This window comes from Erpetoichthys calabaricus, chromosome 11, assembly GCF_900747795.2.
Source record: "Erpetoichthys calabaricus chromosome 11, fErpCal1.3, whole genome shotgun sequence".
In the NCBI taxonomy this organism is placed as follows: domain Eukaryota; kingdom Metazoa; phylum Chordata; class Cladistia; order Polypteriformes; family Polypteridae; genus Erpetoichthys; species Erpetoichthys calabaricus.
Genome location: NC_041404.2, coordinates 115,387,127 through 115,399,938, shown reverse-complemented (window position 1 = coordinate 115,399,938; position 12,812 = coordinate 115,387,127). Strand labels below are relative to the sequence as shown.

Sequence of the window (12,812 nt, the reverse complement as noted above, 5' to 3'; positions counted from 1 at the left end):
AATCTGAAGAAAAACTGGAAAACTGAGGTGTTTTATAACTGTAAATATGTATACAGGTAGTCCCCAGGTTACGGACACCCGACCTACAACATACGAATGGGGCCGCAGCTGAGACACACGTGCCTCAGTAACTGCCGCTCCATCATCTTCGGCCCAGGGACGCTGCAAGCGGTGGCTGGACGGAGGCTGGAGGGGGTCGATTTCACTGCTCGCGCAGTGTAGTGCCCATCGGGCGACTCCTGGCAGCAAGCGGTTTCACTGCCCACCCCCCGCTGCAAGTGGTGACCCTGTTGTGGCTGAACGGAGGCCATTGAGGGTGAACGGGGAAGCGGGGGTAGCATTGTAGTGTGCCTCAGATGGCTGCGTGTTGAATGGAGGCAGTGGTGCGGCGGACACTGCAGGCAGCATACTGTAGTGGAGGTGACTGTGATGTGGGCTGGTGATGAACCACCCCTCGTTGCCCCCATTCATTCTCAGTAGCAAGCCTGCTTGTACTTTTACGCACATAGCAGGAAGTTGTCTCTTGTCAGTACAGGGTGGTCCAGATCTAATTCTGCAGATCCAGATCGTCTGGATGACTTTGATTTATGCGGGGACGATTCCAGTTCGGCGCGAAGAGGATTCTTCGTGTCGTCAGTTTGCACGCTTCTCAATGGTCCGGGATTTTTCAGGTGATTTTCTATGTAATTAACTGAATAAGTTATAGCGTAATGAAAATTGCATAATTAGATCTGGACCACCCTGTACATCAGACATGTTGACGACTGGTGCCTAATCTGCTGTGATAGCGTGTACAGTGCTGTACAGAAGAGCTCATCTTAACCTTTTGTCTTCACCCTTCAAGAATATCTCTGAAACACAAATCTGATGCAAGTGCTGGTGCTACAGTAAAGAAGAGAAAAAACATCACCATTGAAAATAAAGTACAAATAACAAAAAGGTCAGAAAGAGGTGAAACTCCATCATTCATTGGCAGTGCACTTGGTTACAGTCCATCAACAATAACATTCATTAAAGTAATGTACCTGTTACGACTTCAAATTCAACTTAAGTACAAACCTGCAGTCCCTATCTCGTATGTAACCTGGGTACTGCCTGTATGCAGTATATATATTTTTTACATAGTCCCCTTAAACTTAACACACTCAAACGCTGTTGCAACATTTTGATTGTTGAAAAGTAATAAAAGGTGTTTCATGGCTGTAAAACCACCCTTTTACAGCAGTCATCAATTCTTCATTGCGTAAAAGTTCTGTTCCTCTACATGCAAGGTCTGTGGTACCAAAGGTGGTCCAACTTCTCCAACCTAATTTAAGTTATGAAGTGCAACAAAAATCTTGTGCATTGGTAAATTGTCTTGATGAAACAACATTTAATAGCTCAATTTTATGCACGTTTTCTCTTTTATTGCCATACATACTTCCATATCACATAAGCAAAATACTTTCTTGCAAGCATCTTTTTGCAATGCTAAATTGCCAAGAAAAAAAACAAAAACAAAAAAACTCAACGTTTCAAATAAACATCACAGTGTTACTAACAGTAATTTGGACCTTACATTTCTTAAGAGAGAGAAATCTATTTTTTTGTCTACTTGAATTGCTGCTTGGCCTCGGAATTGAAAGGGTGCACCCATAACTTATTTTCTGTGATAAACTGCATGAAAAAGTTTCTGAATTCTTTTATAATCTTGACATTATCTTCTAATCTATGAACAAGACCCATCTTGCAAATACATTTCTTTATGTTCAAATTCTCAGTCAACATTGTGTATATGTACAAGCCCCTGTAACTGCAGTTGTCTTTCAAAATGTGATTTGAGAATCCACAATCACTATATCATTAGTTTTTGTAACAACCACTGTCACTGCTGACTATGCCATAACAATGAACAGATTCTCAAAACGTATCCACCAAATCTACTGCTTTTCTGCAGGAGTTACACTTAACTGTTTATCATCAAATACTTTAGGACTGCCCAGAATTTACTTTGCTTTATTTTCTGCTTATTCCTTTACTTACTTATTGACAACTTTTTGAGATAAGTATCATTTTTAAAGGTGTGAAATGTGGCACTTACAGATAAATTTACTTTGGCATATTGTAGAGAAAAGCCAAGCAAAATGACACCTTTTATGTTGCCTTCAAAGCTTGCATATTGTTATCTTTTTAGTTAGCCAATAAAAGGTGTCATTTTTCTTGGCTTTTCTCTACATTCATAATGGCTAACATGGTACAACACCCTAGTACTTTGGCATATTAAAACACTATTATTTCCCTTTAATATTTAGGACTGATCTCCCCAAGACAAAAGTCTACACCAGTGATGTGACTTGGTCAAAAGGAACATCATTATGCAGCACTCAATCAATGATGTCTTTTGGTCAGGGCTTGACATGGCCAGTCTAACTGAATCTCTTCATAATATATTCTTGATTGTTGCTACTTCCCTGCAGTATGAGTTGTTAAATTAAACAGACAATTTTTCTTTTACATAGTACTTTACAAATCATGCCAAGTTTTTATCTTGCATACTTCATTGTGTATAACGCCAGTAAATGCACGATCTATCTTCTTTATGTACAGTGCCTATCATTTGGAGAACACACAAAACACCAAATAGTGCAGTTTGGTTTTGTCTTTTGATCAGAGCTTTTAAAACTCTTTACTAAAAGTTCAATTATATTACAAACCACAATAGGTCAAATCCTAAAACATAAAGAAAGTAAAGTGAAAAAAAGGCATTTGGAAGAGTCCTAGAGGTTTATGGGTATGTAAGTAGTTAGACAACTTTTCCCAATCTTTACCAGTCAGTTTATTCTACATGGAAGCGTTTTCATTATCTCTTTATATTGAGTAAATGTGTCATTTTCAGAATTTCAAAGTGAGCTATAACAAATTTTCAAAGAAATCATGCAAGATATACGCTAAACCTACGCGTCTAGTCATTAGCTTCTTTCCAAAAGGTTATTAATAATTTTAAGGCTCAAATTCTCATAGCCATTAAAACTCAGATACTCGCCATTGCAATTGTCATAACAATACTCAAACACTATAAGAACGATGATGGTAACACCCATGCACCACCTTGTGCTTTCAATATATTTTTTTCCAAATTTACTATACTTTTCTTGAAATGAAGTAATCTTCACAAAAATTCTTGAAAATACATAGACAACTGGTGTAACTTTAGCTATACTACACATGAGTCTAACTATACTACAATATTTTTTTCATTATTTCTGTAGTTATGTGCCATTTTGTATTTTTACATTTATTTAATTTTTAAATATCTGCTTGCAATTGCATGCTCACACTTCTAGAATAGGGCTTCCAAGTACACAGCATTCTAATGAAAATGGAGAGATAATTGTCAAAGTATACTTGGTGGTAAGATTTTAATGACCGTATTATTTTAAACATGTCCATTGTTTAAACAGGCAAAAGATCGTGATTCTGGAGTAAACAAAATCATTGAGTTTGAAATACCAAAAATAGAATTTATCTCAACTGATGGAAACACATTGCCCAAGATTGGAAGCTTCTCTGTACGGACAACTGTTGATAATAATATCTATGAAGGCTCTGTCAGGTGAGAGCAAACCTTTTCAATTTCTTGTGTAATAAATAGAAGCTTTTCATTTTCTTAATTTCTTTATATTTTGCCTGTAGTAGATACTACTTCTGGGAAAGTCAATCGATTACACTGTGCATATATGCTGTATGCTGTATTCCTTACGATATATTCATGTATCCATTTTCCAAACCCTCTTAACCAGTAGAGGATGGTGGGGAACTCCAGTTGTTGTTTGATTAATGCCATCCTTCTCTGATGTGTAGAATATTTAATGCAGAGATTTGCATATTAATTAACTGCAAGGTTACAGAAAAGTAAGCCTTAAATTAATACACTTGTATGAATACAAAACACTTTGAATTTTTCAGCAATATCAACAACACATTCATAACAGCAATTAATTATTCAATCTAGTGATGAGGAAAGCAATTTGCACAAAATTTAAATTGAAACTGAAAAACAGTTAATGAAATAAGCTTCCAGTGAAATTTTAACCTATTAACACAAGAAGGATGGTGTTTTCTGGTAGGTCCAGTCTGGAAGCATTATTGTGCATTAATGATGCATGTAGATTTCTTTTGATAGAAAAAAAAATCACTGGAAGTGTGCATATCTTCAACTGGGATAATGTGGTTGATAGGTAACAGTGGAAGAGGTTTGCCTGCCGCAGCCTTCCATGTAGTAACATTTTGCTGTGAAAAAAGCACAATGATGGTGCATGATGGCATATTATGATGGGGAAAATAAGTAGCATATCATATTTTAAAACATGTACTGCACTTTACTATGTACAAGAGGCATTCATTTTACCAATGTGGTATATATTACATGCATTATGCAGCTGCAGAAAAGAAAACAGTTAAATATGGAAGTGTGAATGGGATTATGGAAATAATATATTCTTTGTTGCCTACTGCTAAAAAAACTTTTAAAACCTCCAAAAACTTTCACAAATGTGAAATAACCTGCAAAACAAATTTTAGCATTGCTTTCACAAAACTGTCTCTGAATCAAAACTTATGTGAATACGCTCATTACTATTCTACACGTTTCACATTTGACTGTAAATTAGATTCTTATGAGTGATGGTGACACCTGGTTTAGTTTTGCTTCTGTTGTTTCTAGTACTGCATCAACGTGTTTGCTCCAGGACAGTCAATTACACTTTATAAACTTTAATGTTAGCTTTTGACATCATAAGGTAGCGACCGAGTGCACAAAGGCATAACACTCCACATCCTTTAATAACAGTCTAAAGAATCTGCTTCCCTTAGAAGTATAAATGATCACAGACTTTTGTTCCAAAGGGGGATTGTGCATGCTTTCATATAGTCCCTGCTTTATGATGGCAGCAGCCCACTTTAAAAGCTGATTGGTTGATGTTAAAAGACTGTCCTGCAAAGGTCAATAAGCCAGAACTAACAAAAATGGATTCCAAGACCAAAACAAGTTCTTTGAAGCATGTGAATGAATATCCAACATCCTGGATGCTCACTGTGTACCGCCTTCTTAAACAAGAAGAACATATTGACAAATTATGTTATGTGAGCCTCTTGTCCAGGAACAGACATAGAAAATATAAACAACATCACTGTGGCCACTCAAAGGTAGCTACAAAAAAAACAAATAAAAAAAAAAAAAAACCATGATAATAATAATAATAAACACAAAATGGTGTTGCCTGAATAGAATAAAGATTTGAAATAAAACAAATACATGCTTAAAAATGAACTGTTCCATTGACATGAGCACAGAGAAGGAAAGCGAAAGCGAAAGAGTCAGAAACAGGCACATGTCAAATATGGGATATCAAGCCAACCAAATCATAAAGAGTATAGAGCATAAAACAAGAATCAAAAACCAAAAAATGAAAGCAAATAATGAGAGATCAAAAATAATTATTTTGCAAGGACAAGGCACAGAAAAGGTTTTAGGATCCTAAATTTGGATGCCATGTCATTGATTTGGGTGACAATTAAACTCATCACCAATTCAGAGGTCATCAGCACTGTATTCACACGAATATGTTGCTTGTTTCCATGGGTACGGAAGACTCCACACAACACAATATAGTGGCATCTGCAGGGATCCAAAATGACATCACAGTAAACAAAAAAATAAATAGTCAGCTTTCAAATAAAGTGTTACATTAGAAAACCAATGGAATATTCAGAATCCTTGATCTAGAAAACCCGCAAAACTATGTATAGATATCGCTGGGGATGATAAAAAGCCTGAAAAAACTAAACAAAAATAACTAATATAACATAAACCAATGAAGATCTCAGGAAGTCAATAACCGAGATTTATAACACACACTTGCTTCTTTCAGTCACGTTTAAACATTTAGTCTATCTTGAGTAGGTCTTTTCTTGCTCCCTTAACCGATGTTCCTTTGTAGACCCATCTAGCCAAAGGTCCAACATGCCTATTGGTGTAATGGATTCAGAGAAAAGAAAAATAAATTCTGTATGTTCATGAAATGAGGAGACAAGTAGAACTGACGCTGTAAAAACAGGAAATAGCCTGTACATTAGGCTTCAGACAGTTTTGTAAAATTATTTTTTCTATACAATGCTTTTCCCATTATGTTTAATAGAGCTGTCTATCTTGTTAAATAGCTAGCACTTTAAATGCATGCAGTTGGTCTGCTCACGTGTGCCAGAGGAAGCCTCCCATAGTGGAGGCTGCACCTGTACTGGCTCCAAATGAGGCACTGAAAATTTTTAAAGAAGAGAATCAAGAGATGAAACATAGTTCAAGAACCAAGGTGAAGTCATAACCAAAGGTCTAACAGATCTGTCATCAATAGCTGAAATGCTAACCAACAACCAAAGACATAAATACTATAAACAAATTCATTAACCAGGAAAAAGTTTCATCGCAACAATCACATACCAACACAGTTTTTATTCAGTCTTGGAAACCAGGAAGTGTATGGAACTGACATTTATACTTTTGACATCTAATGAAACACACTGTGTGACCCTGGACATTACTCACAGCAAATTCCTTAGCAATCTTCGCAACAGAAGTGCACAAAATGTTGTTCTCCAAGGCCAAACAGAATGGTGTTGAGGCAAAACAATAGATTGTATTTTTTCAAACTGGCTCTGTAGTTGAACAGTAGTGAAACCTGGGTTCAAGGAAGAAATACTGGGACACCAACCGGGTTGTCCCCTTTGATTCCTTCAAACAGAAAATAATATAATGTGTAATGATGCTGCAAACAGAAAATGCAGGCTGTGGACTTTCCCTTAAAGTAATCGTTGCTTGCTTGAGTGGGTCTTTCTTTCTATTGGAGCTTCGTCTCTCCAGTTAGACTCGGTCAAAGTCAGATTCCTCTTTCTGGGGATGCACAGTTTTATAGGAATTTCCTCAGAAGGGGTGGAGTCAGTTACCCTTATTGGAGCTTAGAGCTGTGGAGGCAGAAATGGGTGACAAGGTTAGCAACAGCGTCCCCTTTTCATTTTGAGTAGTACTATATATCTCAGGAGAGCCTGGAAGGTTTTCAGATTCCTCGATGTTCAGCCCCCTAAATGGATGCAAAGATTTGAAAAAAATAAATCACAAACTACCATAAAAAATTAAACAAAATACCAGATCGTAACTGTACCAAGTGGGGGTAATTTTAAGTAAGCCTTGTGTATAGCAGAGATGGAAGCCAAAACTGGAGATATAGGTAAAGTGATGAGGAACAAGAAGATCGTCAAAGGTTAAAGGCAAGACAGAAAATACCAGTAAAATAAGCCAAACTGACAGGTAGAAATGAGAAATACCAAAGCATGGGCTTCTGCACAATAGCTGGTGCCCAGAAACATCATACGGAGGGCAGAATCAATGGTATTTATCAGGGTGTAATACAGGATGGTAGTCTGTGAAAGTGTTGTTTGCTTATGTGATTTTTTTTTTGTTTTTATTTCTCTTTAGGATTGCAACCACACTAGACAGTGAATTAAAAGGAAAATACAGACTAACCATCATTGCTAAAGACATGGGTGAACCTTCTTTGTCCAGCACTGCAGAAATTGAAGTATGCTACAGATTTTTTTATCCAATTTAGAAATATGTGATTTTCACTTTCAATTCACTGCTCAAGCAGACTTGGTCCTGCTCAGTGTCTGTGGTTTTTGACATTCATGTTTGTGTCTGTGAGAGATTTTCTTCCAAATCATAAACATGTGTAGATTAGGGTGATTATCAGCTGTTAGTTGTCCTGGTATAGGTAAGAGTGGGCCCTGTGATGGACTATGTTCTGGGTTAGGTCTTGCCTATTCCTTAATACTACAGAGTGGGTTGCATCTTCGTTTATGTCTAAATTTGAATTAAGTGGTTGTGGAAACGGGGAGCAACAAAGCTGGTCAGTGTTTGCTTTGTTGGTCACATACTGTACATTAGAACAATCTAAATGAGAACAGGCCATTCAGCCCAATAAAGCTCGCCAGTCCTATCCACTTAGTAATTCTAAAAAAATCATCAAGTCTAGTTTTGAAAGTCCCTAAAGTTTTATTGTCTACCACTTTACTTGGTAGCTTATTCCAAGTGAATATGTGTATGTTTTCTGTGTAAAGGAAAACTTCCAAATGTTTGTGTGAAATTTGCCCATAATAAGTTTCCAGTGGTGTCCCCTTGTCTTTGATGAACTCATTTTAATATAACAGTCTCGATCCACTGTACTAATTCCCTTCATAATTCTAAATACTTCAGTCATGTTACCTCTTAATCTTTTGCTTAAACTGAAAATTCTCAGCTATTTTAATCTTTCTTCATAATTTATCCCCTGTAGCCCTGGAATGAGCCTAGTTGCTCTTCTCTGGACCTTTTCTTGTGCTTCTATGTTCTTTTTGTAACCTGGAGACCAAAACTCCAGATGAGGCCTCACCAGTGCATTATAAAGCTTGAACATAATCTCCTTGGATTTGCACTCATCACATCGTGATATATAAACTAACATTCTGTTTGCCTTCTAAATAGCTTTTGAACACTGAAGTTGATAGCTTAGAGTCCACTATGACTCCTAAATTCTTCTCATAAGGTGTACTCTCAGTTTTCAGACCTCCCATTGTGTATTCAAATCTAACATTTTTACTTCCTATGTATAATATTTTACATTTACTGAAATTAAATTTAATCTGCCACAGATGTGCCCAAAGCCTGTATACTCTCCAAGTCCTTCTGTAATGATTTAACGGATTCCAAATTATCTGCCAATCCACCTATCTTGATATGATCTGCAAACTTAACCAGTTTGTTACTTATATTCCTATCTAAATCATTTATATATATTAAACATAGCAGCGGCCCTAGCGCTGACCCCTGTGGAACACCACTCTTAACATCGGCCAGTTCTGATCAGGTTCCTCGCACCATCACCCTCTGCTTCCTGTGTCTGAGCCAATTCTGCACCCATCTAAAAACATCACCCTGAACTCCCACTTCTCTTAGTTTGATGCCCAACCTCTCATGTGGCACCTTATCAAACGCTTTCTGAAAGTCAAGATAAATAATATCATATGCTCCACTTTGATCGTATTCTTTTGTTGCTTCCTCATAGAGTTCCAGCATGTCAGTAAAGCATGACCCCCCTCTTCTGAACCCATGTTGACTGTTCAGAAAAACTCCTGTACTTGCGATCAAGCTTATTCCTAATAATTCCTTCCATTAATTTTCCTGTGATACATGTTAAGCTTACTGGCCGGTCACCCTTTTAATATAACGGGATAATATTTGCCATTTCCAGTCCTTCGGAATCTCCCCAGTGCGCAGTGTCAAGGGTTTATATATGTACTCGCTAGCCTCTTTAAGAACGCAAGAGTAAATATTATCTGGTTCTGGTGATTTGTTTGTAGCAGAAGTGTTAACTAGGAGAATGGGTGGTAGAGGTCAGTAATTACCTGTCCTTCATTTTCAACACTTGTTACAATTATAATTTCCTAGTTTGCTAGATGTACACAAATAAGCCTTCTGATGCTGAGGTGTTAAAAGAGTGGATTATAGGTATTTTATCAGTGCTTGCTAGTGCTAAATCAGTGGATAATGTTATTGAATCTGTGAAACAAGCACCTCTGTCAGCTGGACTGCTGCAAGTAGTGTTCATGTCTTTGGCAGAGAATATCCAAAGTTGGGTGGTAGAGAGTGTCAGTCAGGCTGATAATATATCCATAGCTGTTGATGAATAAACAGACAACACATACACAATGTGATTGACAATTTATGTCCAGTATTTTGACGTTGTAGTAGTCATTGAGGAACAGCAGGCATATGCTGTGGACTGAGAGAGCCTGAGCACTTGTCTCTTTTGCTTCAGTGCTCCTTGTGCCCCTTGCATTTGAAGAGGACCCTTTCACTCCCACTCCCTTCTAAGTGCTTACTTTAAAAACAATGTGGCAAAAGTGGATTCAACTTTTTAATTTTATTAGGAATTCTCTCCCGTATCCTGTATGCCTTCTTAACATGAATTCAGCACAAATTCTCTGCATTTACCTGATTTTATAGATACTCAATGTTTATAGATTTTACATACTTTTAAAATAACTGAAACATACAGTATGTGTTGGAGGTTGGATAGGGCAGAGCCAATCTCAGGGAAAATTTCTGTAGGGAAAGTCTGAAATTCTGGGGGCTGCTCATAGAATATGTTGGTTAAAATAAAGCCTTAGCATCTGCCCAAGTGAAACTTTATTTTTACCTTCAGTTACAATAAACATTGCCAGAACAACAAATATCCTGAACTAAAACTTGGTAGTGTAAAACCAGTCAAGTTTTTGATTTTATGAATTGATATTTCATTATGTAATCAATAACGTCTGCTCAAACAAAACATAACATGATCAGAACTTTGACTTCCTCCAACATTCACTTTTCTTAACTGATTTAATATATTAGAGCAACTTAAGGTGTACTAATGTAAGAACTAACACACAGAGGGTTAATAATGTTAGTGGCCCTTAGAATAAACCTCCATTAGTTCTTTTCTGGTGATAACCCCCTGACTAACTACCCTTGTCAGCCTTGGGAGCTGCACAGTAAAGTGGTTGGGCCACCTTGTCTTTGTGTGCTCTCTTTGATGTGGTATATGTCAACGTTAAATCACTAAGCCAGTTCAGGAAGGGAAGAATATTTTTATTGATACGTATGTGGAGTCACTCTGTACGTGGAAAGATATGAGTGACTTACAGTTGGTGGTATGATACACTTCTCAAATACAGTAGTGCGTGATTAGTTTCATTACTCATGTCCTTGTTAGTTACTGATAAACAGAACCCTTGGAGTCAGGATTCTGCTACACTAGATTATACTGTTTCTGTTATCAATACTTGTCCTTGCAGAGAGGTAGCAGCGGGACTGGGTCACAGATCAAGAGGCTTTAATTAAAATGCTTTCTGAGAGTACTAAATACAAAGGGCATTCCATATAATCAATATAATCACTTTGTGAAAATTATATTTACTAGTAAAATCAACTCTCACAATCCCCCCTTTCATTCTTCTAGAACAACAATCAATCATGATGTAGTTTAAGCAACTAATTCAGGTAGGTCTGCATTGGTATAAGGCAGTCCAAGTGTCAGGGAAACATAACTAGTATTAGGAAGGGGAGCAGAAGTGTTTACCACAATTTTGGTGACAGGTGGCATAAAGATTTGCACAGTGCATTTAAAAATACAATAGCATAACAGAATAATGGTGACAAGCAAAGACAGTTTTTTACCAGGCTGGGAAAAGAGGAAGAATTTTGTTAAACCAGTCAGTATTCAGTTCTGATATCCATTTAGGAGCAAAAACTGGATCAGGTCGGATATATTGTGAAAAGTGTCTGAAATGTAGAAGCAACATTTCTGTCCTATCAACTTGCAGATGCCTCCCTGGGCTGCCAAAAGCATTCCCAGGGCCATTTGATTCTGCAAAGTCACAGTTCTTGTATCACCAAACTCAGCCGAGAGTTCTTAAAGGGCCTCGGAGGTGAGATTATCCACCAGTTGTTGTTCAGTTCATTTATGTGTGCTCTGGCTGCAGGTCCAAAAATGTGAGGCAGAAAAATTAATGCACAAATGGACTCGGCTCAAATGCACTGGTTGGCTTACAGTACATCTTCTAAGGCACAATGGCGACAAAATAACTCTAACAAATATTTATTTCTATAGCACATTTTCATACAAACAATATAGCTTCAAGTGATTTACAAGATGTCAAAGAGAAAGTTGCAAGAAACGAGAAAACAAATAAGATTAGGCCATCACTGATAGGAGTTATCTGAGAAACTGACATGGAGGCACATGTAACCTGAACTGGAAGTGGAACAGGGCCTAAATGAACAGTCACACCAGGTAACACTAAGACCAAGTAACACACTCCACACCAGTTTGAAGGCAGCCACATAAAAGCCTGATGGCCATAGACAGAGTAGGTGTTGTTAGGTGCCTCGGCTCTGTTGATGAGCATAGCTAGGATTTGAACCCCAGAAAAGTCACACTTTGCACAGTTAAGTTTTAGGTGACATTTATGAATGTAACTCTGTATTGTAGTGATTGACAAATGTTTGCCAAAGTAATCCCTTGCACATGTGGTTATATCAGATATTGATGAGTGACAGTTCTTGATGCAGTGCCGTCTGAGGGATGGGAGATCACGGGTGTTTAGGTTAGGCTTGTGTCCTTGCCCTTTACGTAATGAAATTCCTCCAGATTCCTTGAATCCTTTAATGATATGCACATAAGAGGAAGAAATATGTAAATCCCTTCCAATCTTTGTATGAGGAATATTATTTTTAAACATTTCAATAATTTTGTAACACATTTGTTGACAAACTAGAGATCCTCTGCCTATCTTTGCTCCTCAAAGACTCAGTCTTTCGTGGATACTGCTTTTGTACCAAATCATGATTACGATGACTTCTTGACATCATCTGTTAGAAATCACATCATTATTTGATTTATTAACCTTATTACTGGCCCTAACTTGCTCCCCATCCAAACGTTTTTGGGAATGTGTTGCAAGCCTGAAATACAGGAATGGATGTATAGTAATAAATGAAATGAAGTTGACCATAAAAAACATGAAATATCTTGGGTTCATATTGTCTGCAATGAAATAAAAGTCAAAGTAAATTTAAGAATCACAGCCTTTTTTATTTGCATTTTCCATACCATCCCAACTTTGTCTGATTTGAGGTTGTACAGTATATATAGCTGGAAAAAATGCTTAAAAAGACAAACTTGAAGATTGTTAAAAAACAT

General features: G+C 37.2%; 1 protein-coding gene across 1 annotated transcript in view; it reads left to right on the top strand.

Annotated features, from left to right (window-relative positions):
• Window positions 1–12,812, top strand: part of cdhr2 (cadherin related family member 2) — a 170,653-nt gene that overhangs the window by 127,522 nt on the left and 30,319 nt on the right. The window contains exons 22-23 of the mRNA XM_051934136.1: window positions 3,441–3,592; window positions 7,508–7,610. Of these exons, the coding sequence (XP_051790096.1) occupies window positions 3,441–3,592; window positions 7,508–7,610 (255 nt within the window). The remainder of the gene's footprint in view (window positions 1–3,440; window positions 3,593–7,507; window positions 7,611–12,812) is intronic.